This window comes from Protobothrops mucrosquamatus, unplaced genomic scaffold, assembly GCF_001527695.2.
Source record: "Protobothrops mucrosquamatus isolate PMUCROS unplaced genomic scaffold, P.Mucros_1.0 scaffold3020, whole genome shotgun sequence".
NCBI classification, from domain to species: domain Eukaryota; kingdom Metazoa; phylum Chordata; class Lepidosauria; order Squamata; family Viperidae; genus Protobothrops; species Protobothrops mucrosquamatus.
Genome location: NW_015389035.1, coordinates 18,316 through 45,369, shown reverse-complemented (window position 1 = coordinate 45,369; position 27,054 = coordinate 18,316). Strand labels below are relative to the sequence as shown.

The 27,054-nt window shown below is 43.5% G+C and overlaps 1 protein-coding gene across 1 annotated transcript; it reads left to right on the top strand.

The window, feature by feature from the left end:
* The first annotated feature begins 164 nt into the window (after positions 1-164).
* Positions 165-26,340, top strand: LOC107296892 (urokinase plasminogen activator surface receptor-like). Its single transcript, XM_015826245.2, has 14 exons — positions 165-246; positions 4,012-4,125; positions 5,187-5,222; positions 6,437-6,583; positions 7,994-8,131; positions 8,787-8,963; positions 9,915-10,046; positions 11,099-11,221; positions 12,721-12,891; positions 21,225-21,344; positions 23,452-23,607; positions 24,602-24,613; positions 26,046-26,189; positions 26,255-26,340. Exons 1-14 carry the CDS (start codon positions 165-167, stop codon positions 26,338-26,340), a joined length of 1,638 nt encoding a protein of 545 aa, XP_015681731.2.
* Positions 26,341-27,054: the final 714 nt, after the last annotated feature.

Here is a 27,054-nt window from a genome sequence, read left to right as displayed (position 1 = left end):
ACAAGAACAGATGACATTTTTTTGTCCTCTTTTCAGCCAAATATATCGTCTCTTGTTGTAGATAGTAGATTGCTTCTCGCCCACTGAGCAAGTTTGTAAATCAAATCTAGCCTGATTGCTTATTCCACCAACTCTTACTACAAGGTGTCCAACATATGAGGAAGATGGCTGTGTGGGAAGAATACTGCCAACAGATCAAGACCTTACTGCTGACGATCACATTTGTCTTCTGTCTATTGAATGCAGGTAAGAATGAACTTGTCAGATGGGTGGTCTTCTCAGTGGGATGAGGGAGAACCATCTACTGTTCAGGAAACAGCTTCAAAATGGCTTTCAAGATTTATAGAAGGAAATGGGCACAGGGAAAACATGAGCTTTCTCCTGATTTTGAGCCCCACTTTTCCTCTTTATGGGTCAATGCCACGTAAATATTTAGCAGAACCAGTTACATAAATAATCTCCATTAAACTCAGTAAGACAAAAGTGAAGAAACTGTGGCCTACAAGATTTGATGAAACTCCAGGGTAAAAAGCATTATTCCAGTTATGTTTAAACTATTGTGGGGGGAATGTAATTTAGAGTTTTGTGTGAACCAACTACTTACTAGTTGGTAAATATGTGTTGTTCCATCTCTGCACTGTGCAACTCCCAAAAACAGTTAATTTAAGCCTGTTGTGTCAGCATAGCCAGCTAGCCCTAATTATCTCCCCTTGAAACGAATGCGATATATAAATTAAGCAAAGTGACTGGTTGATCGATTCCAGAGGTGTTCCTCCTGTCTAATTTAGTTGGAAGGTCACAAAAACCAATTTTGAAATGCAACGCAAAAAGAAAACAGGTTAACGGGAAATTCTCAATCATATCATATAGATGACAGGTTAAATTGAAATGGGGATACATTCCAAGTTTACCCAAAAAGAGGTAAATTAATGTTATTCCTAAATCATGAACCTTCTTAAAATATAGATTACGTGCAGGGCTACATTTAAAAATACAACAGTGAATAGTTATATGATATTGTATTTATGTAAACATTTATAATACTGAAGGTAGTGGCCACGCAAGGATACGAGATAGTCATTTATGCTTTTTTTTTTTTTTTTTTTAAAGAGAAGGCATTGCACTCTCCCCTCCCAGTGACATCAAGTTGCAGGTTTTGCAAAAACTAGTGTGTACATTTAGATGTACTTTTTAAAATAATTGCTAATGATTGATCTAGTCCAGGGGTAGGCAACCTTGGCTCTTTTATGACTGGTGGACTTCAACTCCCAGAATTCCTGAGCCAGCCATGCTGAGGGGAAAGGGAGAGGTTTCCAAGCTGAGCCATGCTGGCTCAGGAATTCTGGGAGTTGAAGTCCACGAGTCATGAGGGGGCCAAGGTTGCCTACCCCTGATCTAGTAGAAAGGTAAATCTGCCTTATCATTAAGAAGCAGGCAGAGATCAGGGTAATAGAATTTGTTGTCTGAAGGCAATAAGTGGCTGAGTAACTTCACAATCCCTCCGGCTGTCCCTTCGGTCTTTAACCTGCACCCAGAATGGTTAGATCTCCCTATGGAGCTTGCCTTCAACTAGAACAGTGATGGCGAACTTTTTAGAGATGAGTGCCCAAACTGCAACCCAAAACCCACTAATGCATCGTCGAGTGCCGGGTGGGTGTGGCCCATTGGGTGGGTGTGGCCCATTGGGTGGGCATGGCCCATTGGATGGGCATGGCTGCAGTGGTAACGGCAGACTGGGTGGGACTAAAAAGTTCAATCAATCAATTCCAACTTTGCAAGATCTTTTTTTTCCCACGAGAAGTTGAAATTGACTGATTGAACCTTTTTTTTTTTTNTCAGTGGGATGAGGGAGAACCATCTACTGTTCAGGAAACAGCTTCAAAATGGCTTTCAAGATTTATAGAAGGAAATGGGCACAGGGAAAACATGAGCTTTCTCCTGATTTTGAGCCCCACTTTTCCTCTTTATGGGTCAATGCCACGTAAATATTTAGCAGAACCAGTTACATAAATAATCTCCATTAAACTCAGTAAGGCAAAAGTGAAGAAACTGTGGCCCACAAGATTTGATGAAACTCCAGGGTAAAAAGCATTACTCCAGTTATGTTTAAACTATTGTGGGGGGAATGTAATTTAGAGTTTTGTGTGAACCAACTACTTACTAGTTGGTAAATATGTGTTGTTCCATCTCTGCACTGTGCAACTCCAAAAAACAGTTAATTTAAGCCTGTTGTGTCAGCATAGCCAGCTAGCCCTAATTATCTCCCCTTGAAATGAATGAGATATAAATTAAGCAAAGTGACTGGTTGATCGATTTCAGAGGTGTTTCTCCTGTCTAATTTAGTTGGAAGATCACAAAAACCAATTTTGAAATGCAATACAAAAAGAAAACAACAGGAAATTCTCAATCATATCATATAGGTGACAGGTTAAATTGAAATGGCTTTTGATACGTAAAAATTCAAACTGAAAGAAAGCTGTACCTAGGGGATACATTCCATGTTTACCCGAAAAGAGGTAAATTAATGTTATTCCTAAATCATGAACATTCTTAAAATATAGATTAAGTGTAGGGCTACATTTAAAAATACAACAGTGAAAAATTATACGGTACTGTATTTATGTAAACATTTATAATACTGAAGGTGCTGGGTGGGTGTGGCCCATTGGGTGGGCGTGGCTGCGGTGGTAACAGCAGACTGGGTGGGACTAAAAAGTTCAATCAATCAATTCCAACTTTGCAAGATCTTTTTTTTCCCACGAGAAGTTGAAATTGACTGATTGAACCTTTTTTTTTTTTGCACACGGCGGCAGAGGCCTAAAGCGAAAAGGTTTTATAAAACCCAGCTGAAGGCCTAGGACTGGGGCGACGATGTGCATGCCCACAGAGAGGGCTCTGAGTGCCGCCACTGGCACCGGTGCCATAGGTTCGCCACCACTGAACTAGAAGCTGCCTTTTATAATGTGGGAAACCCGCAGCCACTTTGCACATGCACAAAAAGCCTGCCTGTTCCTCAAACCAGGAGCAGGAAAGGTAGCCATGTTACCTTAGTGAAGATGCTAATGTTTTCATGTACAGTTTCCTCATCCTTAGCCCAAACCATCATAGGTCAAGGTCTGGGTAGACCTGAAAAGACCAAAACCAATCAGGTGGGCATTGTCAAGCAAGCTGAGACAGTGGTCAGATATGTGTGTGAATCAGTTGTGTGGCCAGGTGAGTTTTAGGTCCAATTCCAGTATAGCAGCCTCATCTTATTTCGACAGTGCTGGCAAGGCAGTGATTCCAACCCAATATCAAGCTTCTTCAGAGGACACAAGACATACAACTGGCACATAGTCCTCTACTCTACCTGTTCTTTCCTCCTTCTCCACAATTCCTTATTGCTCATCCAAAAAGTCCCAGATATAGATTGGGATATTGTTCTTTCTAATTGCTTCTTCAGTCAGTTGTAAGAGTTGATCCCCAAGCTAATAAAAAGGGCCAGCTACATACTTTTCTGTGATTAGTGAATTGCCTTCTAGCAATCTAGCTGATCACAGGCTATTGGGAGGAAAATAAATACATTTCTGTCTTACTGCACACAGCATATATTGGTTCTAAATGGGAAAGAATTCAATTGCTGGGATTCTTATAATCCTTTCCTATCCATCTCAGTAGATCTTGATAAGGAGGAATCAGAACCGTGCTTGAAGAAGAACTTGGCATGTTAGGCAGTGGCTAGAACACTTGACAAAAGGCTTTCAAAATGTTATTGTCAGGTGCAACAAACCAGAACCATTTGTGAATAAGAAAAGTCAGTAACCATCTTATGTTACAAGTATTTTACCAGACTGCTTGTCTTTCTCTGGAAAAGACCAGATAAGGTTTCAGGGGTCTTGGGGGAAGTTAAGCTTATGTTGTTTGTGATGGCACAAGGATTCCAAGCTAGGCCCTCACTTGACTCCCTCATTTCAGATTGGCTGGCAGTTTCCCAACAGTTGCCATTTGCCTGTTGTTTTTCCTTCCCTGTAGTGAGTGGCCTGCGGTGCTATCAGTGTGTTGGGATGTTCCATGAATGTGTCCAGTCGGAGCAATTGTGTGCACCAAGGGATCGGTCCTGCTTCTCCTCCACCATCAAACTTTTCTGTAAGCAGACTCCCCCAATTTTATGTGCCTACTAGGATGCTCAATTATATCCACCTTTCTGTTCAAAATGGACCATTTTTATCTGCAAGAAGTCCAGACTAATGGCCCAATGCTTTCCACAGGGAGGGGATGACCTAACATTTGTTAGCCAGTTAACCAGCAATTTCAAAAAAAAAATAATTATAAAAAAAGTATGCAAACTTAATGCCATTTCAAAAGCGCTGACTGCAGTTTGACCAAGATGACCATCCCCTTGTCTCCCAGAGCTCTAAACCTGCCAGAGGATGCTGCCTTACAGTCTCCTTGCAAGGAGTAGCTGTCTGGAACACTTATGAGTGATCTCAAGTCCTCTCCTGGTCCATAGAGGTTTCGAAGAACCGGTCTAACCCCTGGCTCTTCCTTCCACCCCAGTCATCTGATTTTCATGGAGATCATCTTTGATCTATCTTTATGTCCTTCGGAAGTCCTCATCCTGGTTTTATTCTGAATGCTTCCTTCTCTGGTGCAGAGTCTCCTCAAGCTGATGGGAGTTGTATATTCCTTTTTTTGGTCAATCCCTGGAAATTGGCAATACTCTGGTCCATTTCTCCTGAAGAGATGAAGGAGAGGGTGGCCTTTCTTGTCAACCATTTTTGGAAACGGTCAGGCTTTTGAAATCAAATTATCTAATGGACCTTCTTTAAGAAAGAGGAATGGCTGGAGGATTCAGGACCTCTTATAGCCAGGGAATCCCTCCAGCACAATAGGGCTGCTTCACCATCTCATGGGAGGGCTAGTCAGGTATTAGATAATTGAGGGATGGGGTACCTATGGCTTTCCACGTGCATTTAATTTGCACCTTAATATTCTTAGCAACAACGATTGATTGGGTGTGAGAGATGCTGGAGCCCAACAACACATGGAGAACCACAGTTTCCCCAATTTGGTATCCTTCCCGTATGCTGATTCCTAGAATTTCTAACTCAACACAGCCAGTTGGGGAACATTTACAATATCTGAATTCTGAGTGTGACAAACTCCTGCATTCTTTATTGACTTTCTGGCTCCCCATTCTTTTCCAGATTCAAACAACTATACAGGAATATTTTTGCTTCCAGGTAAGTTGGATGGCACTTATTAATTTTGATCCAGAAAGACAAGGTTCAACCGTGAACAGGGAACTTTTTAATTTTAAAAACACCAATCCATATGTTGATCGATTGTGACTATTTAACCATGAGGTTGGAATCCGCTCTATACCTGCTCACATGCTACCTTTCTTAATTTATTTCATATGCATATGAGAGGAAGCTGAGCCAGAACCGAAAATGACCCCATTCAAGGACAAAACAAAAGACAGGTTCAATTTGTATGTGCCTTAAGCCACACAAAACCCCAATCTTTACCTAATTTGGTTAAACATGTGTGAAAATAGTAATTGTTGTGCTTTATTTATAAATAATAAATATTTAGAAAATAATAAATATGTGTTTAGAGAAAAGTAAATGTATTTAGGGCTGAAAAACTTCTTCTTCTTCTTGTGCCATATCTGTTGGCGATCATGTTGGCGATCCTGTTTTTATCAGCAGCCACACGAAAAAGTGCTGCTGAGTTTTGTCCAAACCAGTCCCTTAGATTTTGAAGCCACGATGTTCTTCTTCTGCCTGGATCTCGTTTGCCTTCAATCTTTCCCTGGAGGATTAAATGGAGTATGCCGTGTTTTTCTGGGTGTCGCATCACATGTCCGAAATATTCTAATTTTCGTTTTTTAATTGTTTTGATGATTTCCCTTGGCTTTCCCAGGCGGCTTATCCCCTCCTCATTGACAAGATTTCTGATCTTGTCAACCCAGCTTATGTGTAACAGCCGCCTGTAAATCCACATTTCAAATGCTTCTAGTCTCTTCAGGTGGCCTTCTGTCAGAGACCAACTTTCTACTCCATAGAGCAGGATAGAAAAAATATAGCATCTGACAAGCCTGATTTTCAGTCTTAGGCTTATGTCATGACTGCAGAAGACTTTTTTCATTCTGAAGAATGCTGTTCGAGCTTTCTTTATCCTAGTCTTTATCTTAGTCTCTATCCTAGTCTTTACTAAATCAGTTAGTGGTATCAATTCTACAGAAATTCTATGGGGCTGATCTCAGCTCATCTTCTGCTCTCTCTGACTGCCCTCAGCCATCATGTTCAGCTTAGATTTTTAAAGTTAAGGTTTGCTGATCAGACGATAACGGCCTAATTCACAGAACTCTTAAACCAGAATGGAACGGCTTCCGCCTCAATTCAGCTGGTTTTCTTGGCCTCCTCAAGCCAATGTTCTTTCTAAACCCCAGATTTAGAGATTGCTGAGTACGTGATGAAAGGCTGTTCAGGCGAAAGTGTATCCAATCGCACAGCTAACGTCTATTCAGAAGATGATCATGAAGTACACAACACCTATTACTGTGACTCTAACTTCTGCAATATCCGGTTCACAGGCGGTAAGTACAGAAAGTTAGAACACCAACCTGCTGAGTAAATAAGAAGTGTAAGAAGCAGTAAGAAACAACATGATGTAAGTGTCATGGTTCCGACAGATGAAACTCTTCAAAAGAACTTTGAGGCATTGTTTACCTTAAAGGATCTTTTATTCGAATAGCATAATATCGGCACTGCATAATCGAAGCCAAAAACTGAATTCCCCTCCCCTGGGCACATAGTATCAAAGCGCAATTCCCTCCTCCAATTAACAGTCATAAATCACATTCTCCAATTAGCTTGAAGTGTGGGCTTTCTCTCCAGCTCTCCAGCCCGCCAATTGTTTATCAGCTCTGGCCTCAATAACCTTGATTCTCACGCTAAGTTTAGTGTTGTTATGTCTAGCTGGACTCTCATTCATACCCTCCCTCCCAGCATCATTTAACTCTAAAAGCGAAAGGGAAAAAGATGGCTACATCTCCATTTGTTGTCAATGCAGAACATCCGATGTTAGCAGCATTGACAGTAAGATTTAAAGTGTTGGACTGGTAGGACAACCAATTCAAGCTCCCTTCAAACTTTGCTATTCTATAATTCTAGGATTTGGGTTGACCTAGTCATTAGTCCACTCTCAGCCAAGGAAGCTCTTTTGGGCCGATGTCTCAGCCCAACCTATCTCATAATATTATTCTGGAGACAAATGGGGGTGGGGTGGGAGGTGGGGTGGGCTGGGGAGGAGAAGGTTTCTGGTGTCCTCCCAGTTCCCAACTATTTGAAACAAGAAAGAGAAAATAGAATTACTGGAGTATGGTTCTGTCTGATAGAAATGCATTAAAGCTGAAGAGTTTTAGCTTTCCTGAAGAGCAAAATGATTTTTGGACCCTTCGTTGGTTAGCAAAAAGTGCTTCCAAAACCAACTCAAAGCACTGGTTTTAACTTGTAAAGCTCTGCGCGATGAAATTCTAGGGTACCTTAAAGTCAACTTCCTGCAGATGGATCCTATTCATCTTGTGTGATCCTCTAGGGAGGAGATGCTTAAAGTTGTGATCCTTTGAGAGGTGAAGGACACATGGACTTGAAGGCAGATTTTTCTCTGTGGTAGCCTTGATATTTTAGAACACCTTTCCAGAGCTACTCCTAGCTCGCTCATCTTTGATGTTTTTGCAAGCCAGGAAAGTTGATTTGATTGTGGTGGGGGTTTTGAATCTTAGTGGTGATGGTTCATCAATTTTTAATTGGGATAGGATGTTATGGGCTGGAATTTGTAGGTATGTTCAGGTTTTTTTCAATTTTATGGTACTATGTTTGGTTTTTGATGCATGTAAACGCCTCAAAATGTGGAGTAGGCATGGTATAGAAATAAGTGCAATAATGAAAGAGGTATATTTTTAAAGAACCACAATCAGCAGTATCCTTCTCTTCTTCTTTCCCAGCTCCAGCCAGCCCCACCCAAGCAGCCAATGGCATGGAGTGCTACAGCTGTTTTGATCGGGGCACAGGCGACTGTGCTGAAGGAAATGCTACTCGGGTCAAATGTTTGGGAGATATGAATCAGTGCATGGATTTTACTGGTAAACTGAGATGTTTCTCGAATACATTTGGGAAGGGAGCAAAGAACTGCCAAGTGCAAATACATGAACTATATCTATGATCTTTTTACCCATCTATCTGAAATGTGAACACAGATTAGCAAGTAAAATTTTCCACTAGCTAGACACGAATAAACTAGACAGCACGGTGCAATTCTGAAGGAGGCGAAGAAACAAAGGTTGGAGAAATAGCAGGAGAGGCAAGTAGGGGAGATAATGATAAAAGAAAGAGAGAGACAGAGACAGATGGTCAAAAGAAGAGTGCAAAGATACGCGGAGTACCATCAATGTGGACTTCAACTCCTAAACTTTTCAGCAACTGGCAAATGCTGGACGTTCTGGAAACTAAAGTCCACATATCTGGAGATTATTCAAATTGGGCAAGTTTGGCCTTCAAGGTTGCCGAAACCTGAACTTCCCCTCTTGACGTGAAACAATGAACTTATGAATGGGGAACATGTAGGGTTCCAGATCTTATTGAACCATACATTCCAGCTTTGCTAATCACTGTTTAGACTAGCTGATCACTTCTGTGGGTTGTAACTCAGGAACATCCTCATTCCTAAATCAGCGTAGATATGAGGTCCCCCCGGTACAGTCTGATGCATTGTGTTCCATCATGTTCTTTGATTCCTAGTGATCAATGGCGCCTGGAAAATGACGTACCGGACATGTGCCTTGGAAACCTTGTGCCGCCGGCAATATATGATGCCAGAACTCCCAGGGAGACTGGAGATCAGCTGCTGTTCTACTCCTCTCTGTAACGATGGGCGACCTGGCCTTAAAAGCATCTGCAGCCACTTCTCAGAGCAAGGTAGATTTCTTGTCCTCCACCAGGAAGAATACTGTGAGATATGGGCTGGTGTCAAGCACCGGGAAAATCAGGAGATTCAGATTCAGTTCAAATGAGTATAAAGATTTGTTGCAAGCTTAAGCTCTCTGCAAGAATCTGGCCGACTAACGGTCAAGGGAAATGAGCGGGAGATAAGAAAGAAATTCAAGGTGGGCTGGACTTAAATCACTTGAGGCCATGCAGGGACTCATGACTTATGACGCATTTGATCCCTCCCTCGGGCTCAGTCTGGTCATCTCCTACAGTGGGAGTAGAAGAGTGCAACCAGATGTACTGTATCCCTCCTGTGATGTAATTTTTGGTACCCCTGTAATATCTGCTCTTTGGGGAGCAGGATGTCACATCTGAGGAGGAACGAGAAGGGTGCTGGATGCAGTCTCTCAAATGGAGGCGTTCTCTGGATGGTGGGGAGTCAGAGCTGAAGAGGCTTCTTGGATGAGAAGCAAAACGTCTTCAAAGGAAAAACAAGAAAGCCCGGTTGCCTCATGAAAAAGCATCTTGGGGACAAATATGACCTGGATGACCGAGAATCCCCATAGATGACTAAGGCAGCAGTTGTCAAACTGTCTTTTGAGCTGGAAAACAGATGTTTATGTTGGCGTCCACCAGATGAATTGGACCAACTGGTTCTGGAAATTATATCCCAATATCTCTGGATGGGATATACCAGATGCAGCCTCAAATCTTTGCAAGAAACAAGGGCTGGTCCCTGTTACTCATCTGAGGGCATCTGCCCAGCTTCCTCAGGCACAAAAATCTCAACGTTCCAGCAAGAGGAACCAAGTCTGGGATGATGGAACGTGTTCAGCAAGGCTGTTGATATCATCAGCAGGGGCTCGATTCACTTTCTGAAAATTTTGCTAATGCCTGTATATGATTGATTGATTGATTGATTGATTGATTGCTCTCCAGGAGTGAAGAAGCAGCCTGAGAATGGCTTGGAATGTGCCAGTTGCTGTGATTCAGGCCAAGGTGAATGTACTCATGGAAACTGGACTCACGTCAAGTGTGTTGGGGAGCAGACCAAGTGTGTGAATGTTACAGGTGAGTTGTGTGAGCATATATGTAGGTGGGTAATGGAGCTGCACTCACAATTCTCTTCTCCAGAAGGAAAAATGGGATGCAAATGAACAGTATTTTATATTACATATCTACATCTACATCTCTCTCTCTCTCTCTCTCTCTCTCTCTCTCTCTCTCTCTCTTTGTATCTCTCTTCTCTCTATCTCTATCTCTATCTCTATCTCTATCTCTATCTCTATCTCTATCTCTATCTCTATCTCTATAGCTCTATCTATACCTCTATCTATACAGTACCTCTATCTATACCTCTATCTCTATCTCTATCTCTAACTCTACATCTCTACATCTCTATATTTGTATCTGTATCGATCTTATCTTTTAAAAAAGATATCAGGAATTCGTGTTTAGAATAAAAAGGAAAGGGGAAAGAGATAAAAAAAAAGACAAAGTCAAAAATGCAAAAAAAGGGAGAAAGAAAATATAAAGAAGTGACTTCTGATTTTCTTCATCCAGAGTTATTTCTTATTCTATAATTGGTATAATGTGTTTCCACTGGTAAATACTAGGTAACTATACTCTGAACCCATTGTAGCTTCTCAATGTCTTTAAAAGCGACTCTATTAGTGTGTTGCAGTCATTTAGAGAGATAGTAAGAAGGGTGTGAGTTACTATAGGAAGGTCTCCCCCCCCCAACATCCAGGTAGGGCTTCAACTGGCTCAACCAACCAAAGGTGAGTGAAGGTCCTCCTGGTTGCAGTCTCCATCTGCCATTCTAGCAGGATCCAGGAGGACCACCGGGCTGTAGACCTGCTCCTTCAGGGACAGCATCACCCTGTGAGGAGGCACGATGGGACAGACAGAGAACCCCAATGGGTAAATAATGGTTTGATCTTTAATTTCATTTCTAATGTAAGAATAGTCAAGTCACTAATGATCCACTAGTCCCTTTCCATTTTGCTCTCTTCTCCTCCTCCTCTCCACATTCTCACCTCTAGAACAGCTCCGCTATTAGTGGTTTCTTCTAGCAGCCACTTTCAGATGTTTGGTGTTACCGCTGTATTTGTTTTCTCTAGAGAAAGGTCAAACATTACTGCGTGGCTGTAGCTTGGAGAAGCTTTGTTGGGAGAAACCACAGTTGCTGGGACTGGACCGAAATTCTGCTATCAACTGCTGCTCCAGCCCTCTCTGCAACAGAAGTTTGGCCCCAACGGGAGATGTTGCCTCGGTCCTTCTGCTCCTGCTTTTCTGGCTGCTCTGATAAAGGCCCGGAGTGTCCAAATTTCAAGGAAACCAAAGAAAGCTGGAGAACAGAGAGCCCAGTGTCATCAGGACTGATATTGTTGGTGCTTCATCACTAGAGGCTTTCAAGAAGAGACTGGACTGCCATCTGTCAGAAATCGTGTCCTCCCCAAAAAAACATCGGCAGCATTTGGAATACTGCAGCGGCTGCGGCTTGAGACGATTCTTATCATCCTGGCGAAAATTGGTTCTCTCTAGAAATCATACCGGTTAGGGACTTTTTGTTTATGCAAACCATCGATTTCCATTTAGGCATGAGAGCCCACTCAAAAGTCCTGCATAGCTAGTACTTATGGTGCCCCACCCTTAAGCTGATGCCATAAAGTCAAAGCAAAGCACTTTTTTTCACCCCATGAGGGCAAGGAAGCAAAGATGTTAGGGTCCCTTGGCAGGAGTTAGCCTCGAGAAACTGCAAGGCAGGGAAGAGGCTGATAATATTTCAGGACTGTGAACTTCTGCCCCCATGCCACCCTCACCTTTGCTTGTAAACCAAACCCTCTTTCTTGCATAGGTCACTAAACCTGTTCCTTTGACGCTTCCTACTTAAAGGCAGTGGGGAGAATCACTAAAAATGCGGTCATGTAGGCTGGAGCGATTAAATCCATCTTATGTGCAACACTTGTCATGTTGAATGGTGTGAGGCAAAAGGCGGGCAAGAGGGACAGTATGTGGCTGCAATGAATAGGAATAAAATAGAATAGAATAGAATAGAATAGAATAGAATAGAATAGAATAGAATAGAATAGAATGGAATGGAATGGAATGGAATGGAATGGAACGGATTTCTCTCCCTGCCCTGCCGGTGGACTTCAAGATTGTGGACTTTATGATCCTGCGTCTTCATCCAGAATTGCCCCGTGGAGTTTCCTCCAGGCTTCAGAAACATTGAAGTGGGCAAGGCTGTTTCAAAACATGTTGTTTCACACCGAGCTGATGCGATGTTAGCTAACCTTGATGCAAGGAAACAAAGTGGGGTCAAAAATCACACTCCTGGCATTTCACTGCACGAACACCGGTTGGATCTACCTCCTTTTATTCAGCTAAGAGAACTAGAACCAAGGATCGCTATAAGCTGTCCAGAGTCGCTGGGATAGCAAGATGGGCAGTGTATAAATTTATGCAAAGATGGGCAATCAAAACAGAGCCATGGGAGAATCTGTTGTCCATGTTGTGGAGGTTGACTAACGGCTGTGGTTTCTGCCTTTTTCCTGGGTGGTTCTCCAGTGTAGAAATTTGCCAATGTCACTGAATATCCTAGTCTGCAAAAGGATGTTCAGGAACCTTCAAAATGAGGGATGTAGGGGACACAAAGGAGAGTTCAAAAGACCCCTTATTAAAGAAAACAACAGTTTGCAGAGATGTTGCATTCTGAGGTGTGAGTCTTTCTGTAAAAAAGGCATTTTGGAGAACTCCGTAGCTCTAGTACCTTTTGCAGGAAATAGTTTTGGAGAAGACAAATGCACCCACGAGTCCATCTCGGCCGAAGACTTTCTTCCCAATGCTCCAGATTTTGGAACTGGCATAAGAATGTGGAATCCAAAGATGAATAACTTGAGGACCAAGAACTGTATGTGGTCCTCAAAAATCCTGGGTGTGGCTAGCTATACTCCTTACACTGACAGAAGGGAAAAATTAATAAACACATGACCGGGGAGTAATCATATGAATTAATTTTAATGAAAGCCATGTACAAATGAATTGAAATCCCATGTAATTTTGATCCCCATTATTTTGAGAAGGGAAGTTCCTTGTTGTTGTTAGTTGCAAAGTCATATCCGACCCATCGCGACCCCATGGACAACGTTCCTCCAGGCCTTCCTGTCCTCTACCATCTTCTGGAGTCCATTTAAGCTCACGCCTCCTGCTTCAGTGACTCCATCCAGCCACCTCATTCTCTGTTGTCCCCTTCTTCTCTTGCCCTCCATCTTTCCCAGCATTAGGCTCTTCCCCAGTGAGTCCTTCCTTCTCATTAGGTGGCCAAAGTACTTGAATTTCAACTTCAGGATCTGGCCTTCTAAAGAACAGTCAGGGTGATCTCCTCTAGGACTGACCGGCCATAACTGAATGGGGTTCTCGTTCCATAAGGAATTCCATGTTTGCAAGTATGGGAAGAGGAAGGACTGTTCCCGGCAACAAAAGGGTAATCTTTACAAGATCCCGGCAACAAAAGGGTAATCTTTACAAAATAATAATAATAATAATAATAATAATAATAATAATAATAATAATAATAATTATTATTATTATTATTATTATTATTAAGACACCAAGCTCAGAGAGCATCAAGGACTCCTTGTTTCAACCCAAGTTACAAATATTCTCCTTTATTGGCAATTTTTATTTCATTGAGGCAGAACAGTTCTGCCAGGTCTATCCAAATCCTTTTTCATTCCATTAGCTGAGTTCAGAGAACAAATTTAACCTCTTCCACATTAATTTAGTCAAAGTTCCTGACTGTTGATCTGGCTGCATACAATCCGACTACAGGTGTGAGGATGGAGAGTTATAGGCATATCCTGGACATTGTTGATGGATTAGAAGCAGGTAGCCAATCTTGGTAGAACATCTCTGCTCTCTTGTGGTCAACGAGAGGAGTTGCGAGGAGTAGACAACCAACTATTATGTTTTCCCCCTCCTTTCTCCTTTTCTTGGTTCATTATTAGCTCATTGGCTATGCCATGGTAGGAGTTCCAGTTTGACACAACATATTTATATTAAAGCCCAGATCTCAACACTTTTCCTAAGAGGTTATGCCGAAGAATTGCTTCTGCATGCAGTTCAAAGTGCTGATTGTCACTATGGAGACTTCCATGGCTTGTGTCTCCTGTGGTTTCTGCCTGCTCAGTAAGATTGGATAGATTCCTAATTTACAAGGTTCCATTAATCTTTGAAAAATGGCTTTACAACCAGGCTTACAGTTAGACTGTTGGTTGAGTCCCTGGTGGTTTTATTTTGTAATGTAATGCGTGATTTTGCCTAACTGCACATGCCCTTTGGTTTTTCACTGCCTTCTTCTATTTTGAACTATGGAAGCCCTCCAGAGCCATTTGGAAATCAGGCAGCATTCCAGAACCAATCAATCAAACAAAGAGCTAATGTGCAAAATTTGTGTGAAGAATTACTTTGATAATAATATCTGTCTGATGGTAAGGTGGATGGACTCAGTTACGTTGGTGATGAGTGGACCATTGGAAGATCTGAAGGAGCAGATTGGGACCAGATTGGGAGAACATCAATCTAAGTCAGAGGTCCCCAAGCTCTGACTTAGGTGACCAACTTTTTTACAATGAAAAGGAGGACACAAATAAATTGAAGAAAAGAATATCGTAAATAAAAGAAACATTTTATTCATTGCAACAATAATACAGATAACTTGCATGTGCAAAGTTTGACAGTCGGGTGTTTTGGCACGTTCAGCAGCAATTCCTATTGGCTTTCAAAAGCCAATAGGGGGAGTAGCACAGTTCATGCAAAAGTTGAAAAAAAACCATAAAAAAAAAAAAAAAGGTGCCGGAACGCTGTTCTGAGCGTTCTATGAGAAAAAAAAAGCCCTGCAGATTAGTCTTCAAATATCAAAAAGGAGGACATGTAGGAGGACACTTTTCGAGGGAGGACAGAACTTACAAAAGGAGGACTGTCCTCCCTAAAGGAGGATGGTTGGTCACCTTAATATTCACAATTAATACTGTCTCCTAAGTCCTTATCATCAGGTTGGTAAAATGAGGACCCAGATGTTGGGGACAATATACTGACTTTGTAAACTGCTCAGAGAGTGCTGTAAAGCACGATGAAGTGGTAAACAACAACAACAACAACAACAATAATAATATAGGACCAATAGTAATAGGTGCCTTGGGTGCAATCCCAAAACAACTGGAGCACCACTTGAACACCATTGACATTGACAAATTCGCCATTAGTCAATTGCAAAAGGCGGCCTTACTAGGAACTGCTTCCATCCTGCGACGGTATCTGTAATACCATCAAACATCCACATCTGCCTATCCCAGGTCCTTGGTAAGGACTCGATAGGTAGACAAAATGCCAAATCCAGTCTGAACATCTGGCTGACTGTGCGATGATCCATAATAATAATAAAGTTGGAAGGGACCTTGGAGATCATCTAGTCCAACCCCCTGCTCAGGCAGGAAACCCTGTACCATTTCGGACAAATGGCCGTCCAGTCTCTTCTTAAAAACTTCCAGTGTTTAAGTCTAAGTGCTGTTGCTAAGGCACCACCGGATGCCTTGAAAAGCTTATGGGAGACATGTACATTTCCTGCACTTGTTCCTCATCAGCTTGAGAGTATTAAATGCTTCCACCCTCACCCCCAACCCTCCAGGAAGCACAGCAGATTGATTGGAAGTTGCTCTTCGGCTTGCAGATATGACCTTAGTTTTCTGAGGTTTGCACCGAATAATCTTTCTGGATGGACCCGTCGATCCACATTCTCTGTCTCACTAGATTATATGGGATGGGTGTTTCCCTTTGGCAATGAACAGCAGGTGGAGGTGAAAGGCCTGTAGTTTATCATCTGAAATCAGGAGCTGGCCTTCATTGATGGAAACATGTCTTTGGTGGGGCCATTCTGGAGGGCCAGCTTTCTCACAGTGGCAGAGTGTGTGAAGACATTGTTCAAGAGACAATTGATAGTTGCTCCAAGAGATCTCTTCTCTTCTCTTCTCTTCTCTTCTCTTCTCTTCTCTTCTCTTCTCTTCTCTTCTCTTCTCTTCTCTTCTCTTCTCTTCTCTTCTCTTCTCTTCTCTTCTCTTCTCTTCTCTTCTGTGTGTGTATAGCCTGGAGGAACTGCACAACACAAGGGATGCAATTTATAGCTTTGTCACTGGCAGTTAAATGCCTTGAGACATTTTGCCTGGATGCTTGTGTATGAATGAGGGTTTAGCCAAGCTATAACTGGTTTAAAGAGTCTTTTAATGAGGGGCATGTTTGAAAGATATTTTTTTTCTTGTGAAGTATTAGAAAGACACGTTCTGGGTTAGGCCAACTGGAATGTGAATTGGGGGTTGGGCAAATGAGCATGGCTGGCTCAGGAATTCTGGGAGTTGAAGTCCACAAGTCATAAAAGAGCCAAGGCTGCCTACCCCTGTCCTAACCTCATCCCTCAAGACAGGGTGGGAACTATGGCAACTTTATGACTCGTGGACTTCAACTCCCAGAATTCCTGAGCCAGCCATGCTGAGGGGAAAGGGAGAGGTTTCCATGCTGAGCTATGCTGGCTCAGGGATTCTGGGAGTTGAAGTCCACAAGTCATAAAAGAGCCAAGGTTCCCTACCCCTGATCTAGGCCAACAGTGGCATTCAGTAGCAGCCCCAAGGCTGGGCCTGAAGTAGAGGTGCAGGCCTCAACCTTAGCTCCAGGCCATGCTGCTGCTGAAAAAGGCCACCTCACGCCATTCCCCAAGGCACGTGAGCCTTGGCGAATGGCACAATTGCCTCACAGCCCAGCCAGGACCTGCCACACCCCGTTTATCTTTGTACATCTTTTCTGTCTGTTGAAAGACCCCTGAGGCTGCTCTGGGTTGCACAAGCCCTTCGTTCTTGAACTGGCTTCAAAGAGTGCCCTTCCACGGCCTCTGCAGCCCCCTTCCAAAGGCCCACGAAAACATGCCCCATTCTTGCACAATTTTCAAAGGTCCCAGATGTCATGGTGGAGCATGGTGCTCGTGTGCAACTTCCAGAGGGTCCAGAGGCCATGTGAGAGCACATCCCAATCTCCTATGGCCTCTGTAGCCTCTGCAGCCTCTGAAAACTGCTCGAAAGCAGGACCCTGCATGGGTTTTGGAGACTCCAGAAGCCGCACGAGAGCATGGCCCTTGTGTGCAACCTCTGGAGGGTCCAGAGGCCATGTGAGAACCCAACCCATTCTCAAGTGGCCTGCACAGCCTCCTGAAAATTGCACAAGAACAGGGCATGTTTTCGAAAATAGTTGTCAGGTGTTGGTGAACACTGGCCAGTCACCCAAAATGTTATGGCATGTCCCCGTTCATACACGTGTCCTGGGTTCGCCATCCTTTTCCCAGGGTCAGGGCTTAGTTGTGTCCCTCTGAGTCTGCCTCTCTTGTGCTAAAGCCAGAGAGATTTAGTTTCAGCAGCTCTTGCAATTAATCCCCGAGGAACACCTGCGTCTCTTGTGGGGAGGCTACTTATGGGACTTAAGAGACGTCCTGTATTTTCTGGCCACGTTGGATGATGGCGAGTGGATTTTGCAGAAGACTCCACTTCAAGGCTTCAACCACACGAGTTTCTGCCTCCTGGTCCAGAACAACCTCAACCAGTATGGAAATCGCTGAATAAGCTCCGCGCAGGGGTGGGAAGAGCAAAAATCGTCTAAGAAAGTGTGGCTTTCCCATAGAAGATAATCTGTGTGAATTTGGATTCGGACAATCCATCTCACACGTGCCCTTCAATGTGTATGGAGGAAGACTTCATGCTGGCAAGAGAAGATACTGTTGACATGGCCCAATACTGGGTGAATGTCATTTAGTTTTAATCCTATTTGTTTTACATACTTTTTACACGTGCTATCCTTTGATGATCTGTTTTATTTGTGCAATATTGAAAGTTATATGTCTATAATTTGAAGGCACCTCTGACACAAGAAAAAGAGAGCTTCAAGGCATCCATGCAAGAGAGAGCAGGACGCCTTGAAAGGAATAAAGATAGCTTCAAGGCATTCATGCAAGAGAAGAGGATGCCTTGAAAGCCCGCAGACAGGTAAGCACGGAGTTGCCCAACCCAGCCTTTTGCTCCTTGAGTAATCCTCTCTTGCTGTTGGACAGGGATCTCGTTCGCTAGAGAAGAACAAGAGAGAGCTTCTGGCTTGACTTCCAGAAATCAGCTGAGCTCTCAAATAACACCATGTACTCTCTTGCTCTTTGCCTCCTCATCCCACTCCTACATCCAGGTAAGTCCTTTGGATCGACCAGAGCTTTACAGGATGATTTTTGACCATGGAGGGGGTGCTCCTGGCTCTTCCAGGTGCACTGCAGGAGTTTTTGTTTCTCTCTCCCATTTCTGATTACTCCGGTTTGCGAGCAAACTCTTGGAAACCGCCCTTAGAAGCTGAAGTGGCTTGATTAGCAACGATGAGTGATGTTAAATGTTTGGCTTTTGAAGGGGTTCCCCACTTCCTGCAAATTCTTCAGGCTCTCAGAGAAACCAATCAGGATGGCTTTGTTTGAGCAGGTGGCAACCTTAATTGAGAAAGCTTGTCCAGTATTTGGATGCAGGTTTACAGAAGAAGGAAGGGAATAAAGAATGGCTAAGGGGGGTGGTTTTTCTGAATCAAGCTACGTGGAAGAGAGTTGAGCTACTGTTTGCTAGAAATCTTTTGAAGAGGCTTACATGAGGACATCATCCTGTCTTATAGCTAATAATAATAATAATAATAATAATAATAATAATAATAATAATAATAATAATAATAATAATAATAATAATAATAATAATAATAATAATAATAAAGTTGGAAGGGACCTTGGAGGTCATCTAGTCCAACCCCCTGCTCAGGCAGGAAACCCTACACCATTTCAGACAAATGGCTGTCCAGTCTCTTCTTAAAAACCTCCAGTGTTGGAGCATTCACCGCTTCTGGAGGCAGGTTGTTCCACTGGTTAATTGTTCTAACTGTCAGGAAGTTTCTCCTTAGTTCTAGGTTGCTTCTCTCCTTGGTGAGTTTCCACCCGTTGCTTCTTGTCCTGCCTTCAGGCGTCTTGGAAAATAGCTTGACTCCCTCTTCTTTGTGGCAGCCCCTGAGTACTTCCTGGTACTCTGGAGAAGGAAGAACTGGGTCTATGAAACAAGAAACAGATAAACCATCATGAAATTGGCACCTTCTTCCTTCGTGGACTTTTCCACTCTTCTATCCCAAGAGTTGAGGGACATCACCAGTTGCAGACAGCAAGTTATGCTAATCTCTTCTTGTTAGCTGGGGTCATGAGGATCACAGTAGAAGCAATAGCTTTCCATCCCAATGTGGGGAAAAATTATTTGCTTTAAGGACGAGAGAGCCATGATCTGAAAGAAAGAGAAAGGCCATGCTTTCTGGGATGGCAATGGCAAACTGGTCTTTCTCTTCTTCTGTTCTCATTGGTAAGACATGATCCCATCAGGAAGTGCCTACAAAATGGCTAAAGAAGGCAGATAGCCAGCTCTGGATTAGCCATTAAGCAAAATAAGCACCTGCATAGGGTACCAAGGGAAGGGGGCCAACCCAAAGGTTTTTTCCCCCCCTTCTTAGCTGTCATATCCTTAACTCTTTCTCTGCCATACTTGACTTTGGTCAGTTTTTTTTGTAATTGTCCTTATTTGCCATCAGGTTGCTCAACTCCATCTCTAACGAGGAACAGCAGAAGTTTAATGTGCTTTAAGAGATGTTTGTTTTGCATTTGCTTAAAGAAATCTGAGCAGCAAGGCTACGTGTGATTCAGTACTGTCAATCTGGCCAATGTGAAATACGAGATTCTTTGCAATTCTACCCAGCTGCCCTTCTCTTCTCTTGGTTTTTTTGTTTTTTTTTTGGATAGGTGTATCCATTTTAATTTTTTCTAATCCTTAGCTCACCCTTAAGGCTTAATAGTTCTGCAAAAAGTAGAGTGGGTTGAGTTGACTCAGCTCCAAAACTGGCAAGGAATTGGTGTGTTTGTTCAGCCTGTTCATTGACCCATAACTCATTTGAGTGGGTCCTTTTTCATTCTTTTTTTAAAAAAAAATATTGATTTTTTTTCCTGGCAAAATTCATGAGTTTTTAAAAGTAGAACAATTAGTGGAAGTTCAACAGGGAACAGTGATTTAATGGAATCAAGTCCTTCAAGCTGTAGAATGAGAAGTCTTTGCTGGAATACCGAATGCTGTAAAATATTTCTAAAGAAGCTTCAGATATAAACAGACTTGAACACTGGGCGCTATCTAACAAAATGAAATTCAATGGTGAAAAAAGTAAGGTTCTACATTTAGGCAAGAAAAACCAAATGTACAGGTATAGTATAGGGGGTACCTTGCTCAATAGTAGTAACTGTGAGAGGGATCTCAGAGTCCTAGTGGACAATCATTTAAATATGAGCCAGCCGTGTGCTGCAGCTGCCAAAAAAGCTAACACGGTGCTGGGCTGCATTAACAGAGGGATAGAATCAAGATCGCGTAAAGTATTAATATCACTTTACAATGCCTTGGTAAGGCCACACTTGGAATACTGCATCCAGTTTTGGTCACCACGATGTAAAAAAGAAGCTGAGACTCTAGAAAGAGTACAGAGAAGAGCAACAAAGATGATTAGGGGACTGGAGGCTAAAACATATGAGGAACGGTTACTGGAATTGGGTATGTCTAGTTTAATGAAGAAAAGGACGAGGGGGGACATGATAGCCATGTTCCAATATCTCAGGGGCTGCCCCAAAGAAGAGGGAGTCAAGCTATTCTCCAAAATGCCTGAAGGCAGGACAAGAAGCAACGGATGGAAACTAATCAAGGAGAGAAGCAACCTAGAACTAAGGAGAAACTTCCTGACAGAACAATTAATCAATGGAACAACCTGCCTCCAGAAGCGGTGAATACTCCAACACTGGAAGTTTTTAAGAAGAAACTGGACAGCCATCTGTCCAAAATGGTGTAGGGTTTCCTGCCTGAGCAGGGGTTGGACTCGATGACCTCCAAGGTACCTTCCAACTTTATTATTATTACTATTATTATTATTATTATTATTATTATTATTATTATTATTATTATTATTATTATTATTATTATTATTATTATTATTATTATTAAGGCACAAGTCCAGTTGCTTCCTGAAAAAGGACCTCTGGGACAACCTTGACCTGGAGGACTGAGAATAGACATCCTCAGAGATGATTGCATTAACTATTCTTTCAACATCTCCCTGTAGTGGACGCCATTTTCTGCTTCAATTGTACCAGTACAGAAGGTTATAACTGCAGCACAGCTCAGCAGAAATGTCCACTTACGGTCAACAGCTGTATCACCATCGCCCGGGATGAGGACACAGGTCTGTAACTATCTTTCAGTCTGTCTCTAAAACAAATTTGTCTAGAAAAATAATTGTTTATCTCTTTTCCCCCCTTATCTGTTCTTAACTTCTATTTTTTTTTCTGGAGGACTGAGGATGGTTTTACATTTAGCCTAAGGGCATGAGCCAAGATATTTATTTGCACCAATTCTTCCCTGAGGTTGCTAAGCCATCTTTCCCCACATTGCTATCTGAAATTCCTTACTTGATTTGGAGTATAGAGAAGGGGTGTCAAACTCAATTTCACTGAGGGCCGCATCAGCATTGCGGTTGCCCTGGGGGGGCCGGGTGGGTGTGGCCAGAGTGGGTGCAACCTACTGGGTGGGCATGGATGGAGTGGGTGTGGCCTACTGGGTGGGCGTGGCCAGTTCTACATCATTCGCATCAAGGGTGTCTATGGGGGCCTGGGCAGGAGTGGGACAGATCTGAGGGTCTCTGGCAGAAGGGGGTGGGACTGGGGCAAGTGCCAACGCATGGTCCACCGGGGCAAGTGCTAAGATGGCCATCACAAAATTGTACATTGGCTCCCAGCTGGCCTGGGCCAGGGCCAAGGCAGCGGGGGCCATTCCCTCACTGTTTCCAGGATGGCTTCGTGGGCCATATGAAACCACTTTGCGGGCCGCATCCGGCCCCTGGGCCTTGTGTTTGACATGTCTGGTATAGAGATAGGATGTGGGACCTTCTACATAAAATGGTTTGTTCTGTCATTGAGTTATGTCAATGGGTTCAAGGTTGCCCATAGCAAGCCCTATCTCTCCAGGGTAGGCTTAAGATACAGAAGGATCTTGACAGACTTGAACATTGGGCACTAACAAAATGAAATTCAATGGTGAAAAAAGTAAGGTTCTACATTTAGGCAAGAAAAATCAAATGCACAGGTACAGTATAGGTGGTATCTCGCTCAATAGTAGTAAATTTGAGGGAGATTTTGGAGTGCAAGTGGACAATCACTTAAATATTTGGCACCCAGCTGTGTGCTGCAGCTGCCAAAAAAGCGAACACAGTGCTAGGCTGCATTAACAGAGGGATAGAATCAAGATCACGTGAAGTATTAATACCACTTTTCAATGCCTTGGTAAGGCCACGCTTGGAATACTGCATCCAGTTTTGGTGACCATGATGTAAAAAAGATGTTGAGACTTTAGAAAGAGTGCAGAGAAGAGCAACAAAGATGATTAGGGAACTGGAGGCTGAAACATACAAGGAACGGTTGCTGGAATTGGGTATGTCTAGTTTAACGAAGAAAAGGATGAGGGGGGACATGATAGCAGTGTTCCAATAATATTTGAGGGGCTGCCCCAAAGAAGAGGGAGTCAAGCTACTCTCCAAAGCACCTGAAGGCAGGACAAGAAGCAACGGATGAAAACTAACCAAGGAGAATTAGAACTAAGGAGAAATTTCCTGGCAGTTAGAACAATCAGTGGAACAACTTGCCTCCAGAAGTTGTGACTGCTCCAACACTGGAAGTTTTTAAGAAGAGACTGGACAACCATTTGTCTGAAATGGTATAGGGTTTCCTGCCTGAGCAGGGAGTTGGACTAGATGACCTCCAAAGTCCCTTCCAACTCTGTTATTCTATTCTATTATCCCCAACATACATGGTCATTATGAATATAGAATCATAGGGCTGGAAGGGACCTTGGAGATCTTCTAGTCTAATCCCCTACCCAAGGCAGGAGACTTTATTGCTTTCAAAAAGGTTGCAAAGGAAATTCATCAGGTTTGCCACAATATATGTAGATGAGAATCAGAATGGAAAGTAAAAAAAAAGTCTATTTACCAGCCCACACTGGACCAGTATGGCATAGGGGTAGCCCTTGACCTATGAGCTATCCCTGTAGAGGAAAAGGCATACCTTTTCAGGAATTGACCTAACTCAGAGGTAGGCAACCTGGGCTCTTTTATGACTCATGGACTTCAACTCCCAGAATTCCTGAGCCAGCATGGCTCAGCATGGAAACCTCTCCCTTTCCCCTCAGCATGGCTGGCTCAGGAATTCTGAGAGTTGAAGTCCACGAGTCATAAAAGAGCCAAGGTTGCCTACCCCTGGACCTAACTGTTTAATTGATCTGACTTCCATCCCCAGGGACACAAGACATAGAAAACCCAGTTTACGAGAAGAAGTGCAACTCTGACGACCGATTGTGCAACCAGTTTTATGGGTTGATGGCAGGGGATTTTCGCATGCGGTGGAATTCCAGCTGCTGCCGTGCTGACCGCTGCAACATTGAGGAAATAACGGGTAAAGAACTGGGGTGGTTTCAATGAAAGAAGCCAGGCAGGTCGGATTAAGCAGCACACGAACAATTCTTTTAAAGCAGGTTTCCGACAAAGGCAGCCATGTTCCCTAGACAGCCCTTGGCATTGCTAATTCGTACCATCCATTGTTGTTGATCCTTGCAGTGGCTCTGGGGCAGGGGTAGGCAACCTTGGCTCTTTTATGACTCATGGACTTCAACTCCCAGAATTCCTGAGCCAGCATGGCTCAGCTTGGAAACCTCTCCATTTCCCCTCAGCATGGCTGGCTCAGGAATTCTGGGAGTTGAAGTCCACAAGTCATAAAAGAGCCAAGGTTGCCTACCCCTGGCCTAGGCCTGTATTTCTCAACCTTGGCCACTCGGAGATGGGTGGACTTCAACTCCCAGAATTCCTGAGTCAGCATGGCTCAGCTTGGAAACCTCTCCCTTTCCCCTCAGTATGGCTGGCTCAGGAAGTCTGGGAGTTGAAGTCCACCAGTCATAAAAGAGCCAAGGTTGCCTATCCCTGCTCTGGGGAGATTAATTCCAAGGTCATTTGGATGGCCACCGAGTTCCTTTCCTTTCCCATGAATATCAGTAATCCCTTTGGAATGGGGAAAAAAACCCCCTGCAAAATGTGGGGGAATGGTTCTCAATCTGAAAGAAAGCAGCAGGAGGTGGCACACGAGCTCTCGAAACACAGGGAAACTATTATGTGGCCACGGAATGTGGCTTTCACAGTGGCTACTTCTTGAGAAATGAGATCTGGAGGAGGCCATCTTCATGGCAGTTAGCAAAAACTGGCTCTGAGTTCCTTCCTCCTCTCCTTACTGAAGACAGGCAATATACAGTATGAAGATGTGACAATATGTGCTGTCAAGATCTTCTCCAAAATATCCACCTGTCTCATAGAGCAGTAGTTCCCAATCTTTTTGGTGCCAGGGACCGGTTTCGTGGAAGACAATTTTTCCACAGGCCAGTGTGGGTTTTCTCTTTTAGGCTCCTGGAGAGGTAAGCTATGGCAAATCTAGACAGTATATTAAAAAGCAGAGACATCACCCTGCCAACAAAAGTGCATCTAGTCAAGGCCATGGTTTACCCAGTTGCAATGTATGGCTGTGAAAGCTGGACCATAAGAAAGGCTGAGCACCAAAGAATTAAGGCCTTTGAACTATGGTGCTGGAGAAGACTCCTGCAAGTCCCCTGGACTGCAAGGCGATCAAAGCGGTCAGCCCCAGAGGAGATCAACCCCGACTGCTCTTTAGAAGGCCAGATCCTGAAGTTGAAACTCAAGTACTTTGGCCACCTAATGAGAAGGAAGGACTCACTGGAGAAGAGCCTAATGCTGGGAAAGATTGAGGGCAATAGAAGAAGGGGACGACAGGGAATGAAGTGGCTGGATGGAGTCACTGAAGCAGCAGGCGTGAGCTTAAATGCACTCCAGAAGATGGTAGAGGACAGGAAGGCCTGGAAGAACATTGTCCATGGGGTCGCGATGGGTCGGACACGACTTTGCAACTAACAACAATCCAGATCTCACGCATGTTCAAATGAAGTTTAGCTGACTTGCATAGCCTGGTTCCTAATAGGCTACAGACTGGTACCGGTCCATGGCCCAGGGGATTGGGGACTCCTATCATAGGGCATTATCCAGAAGTGATTTGTCTAAGATGCCAAACTTTGTTTCAATACAAGCATGCATCTGAAAGAAGTGGGGAGAGGGAAGTCCTGTTCTTTTTTTTCAAGCTAATTTCAGTAAAGTCTTGCTCAGACTCAACCCTTCCAAGACTGAGTGGCTGTGGTTGCCGGCGCCCCGGCATAGTCAGCTGATTCCATCGCTGTCTATAGGGGGCGAAACTTTGGCCCCCTCAGAGAGGGCACGCAACTTGGGTGTCCTCCTGGATCCACGGCTGACACTGGAAGACCATTTGTCGGCCGTGACCAGGGGGGCGTTTTATCAGGTTCNGCCCCCACCCTCTGGAACGAACTACCCCCCGAGATCCGGACGATTCCGGATCTCCTAGCTTTCCGCCGCGCCCTCAAGACATGGCTTTTTCAGCAAGCGGGTCTGGCCTAGGGTGAATTTTAAATAGGGACAATTTTAATAATTTTAATAAGACACAGCGACAAATATTTGTTTTTAATTGGTTTTTATTGGGGATAATGTTTTATACTGTTTTAATATGCTGTGAGCCGCCCTGAGTCCCATGGGGAGAAGGGCGGCATATAAGTCCAAAAATAAAATAAAAATAAATAAATAAAAATAAATAACGGCAGGGAAAATTTGGCGGTATCTGTTGCACCCATCCAGGATGCTAAGACAACATACATAAGCACCAATGCTCTGAGTCTTTTTTTCTTTTTGCTTTGTCTAATCACTTGAGCAAATCGTGGCCTATTGTAGAGATTCTCAAGTTCTTCTTTTGGGTCTCTCCATCCATAGTTCAAAAAGCATCTCAGAATCGGAATGGAGTCCATTGCAATTCATGCTTTGCCCATGGCACAGATTTGTGTCTCAACAAGACCGAGATGGCCTGCACAGGCCTCATGACCCACTGCATCCACTTTGCCACCCGTGCCAAGAAAGGTAAGTACCATATTTTTCTGTCTCTAAGACGCACCCTTGTATAAGAGGGTCTCCGTGCTGATCAGCTGTTCGGCGGAGCGCCAAACAGCTGAGCCGGCAAATCCGCAAGTTCGGCCAGCTGAAGATCTTGCCCCTTCCCCCCTCCCATTAGTGGCAAGCCCACAGGGGCTTGACACCTGCACCAGGCGGCATGGCAACGCACACAGGCATGCCCTGGACCCCCTGCGGAGGTTACCATTATTTTTCCGCGTATAAGACGCATCTGACTTTTGAAGAGGGTGTTTGCAGGAAAAAAATAGCGTCTTATACACAGAAAAATATGGTAGATAGAAAGAGGACCGGCTATGGTGAAGAGCAAAATCTTTTGTCAATTGGAATTCTACTGTCGATAAGTCATCATCAACTTCAAACCACATTTTGGGACCAGAATTCATGTTGCTAAGCAGGGCAATTGTTAAGTAAGTTGCACCCAAATTTTTTTTTTGGGGGGGGGGAGTTTGCCGCAATTCTTAAGTGAATCACTGAAGTTGTTAAGTATTATTATTGTGTTATGCTAAGTAGTAGTATTATGGTTATTAAGCAAATCCTGTTTCTCTCATTGGCTTTGCACGTCAGAAGGTTTCAGATGACAATCCCAAGAACCTGGAGCATTGCAACCCATTGTAAATGCATGCCGGTTGCCAAGTAGCCAAGTTTGGATCACATGATTGTGGGGATGCTGTGATGGTTGTGAAGTGTGAAGACTGGGTCATAGGTCACTTTTTTCAGAGTCATTGTGACTTCGATCACTAAATGAATGGTGGTGAGCTGAGAGCTAGCCCTTGACTCCATCTTTGTCAAAGTGAATTTACAACCATGTTAATAA

Bases quoted from the DNA above. Each gene is read 5' to 3' on its own strand.
- LOC107296892 (XM_015826245.2), top strand. From the start codon at position 165: ATGGCTGTGTGGGAAGAATACTGCCAACAGATCAAGACCTTACTGCTG. The intron at 11,222-12,720 runs GTTTGGCCCCAA...TCTGTAAAAAAG, and splicing joins CAGCCCTCTCTGCAACAGAA to GCATTTTGGAGAACTCCGTA. The intron at 26,190-26,254 runs GTAAGTACCATA...CGTGCTGATCAG, and splicing joins TGCCACCCGTGCCAAGAAAG to CTGTTCGGCGGAGCGCCAAA.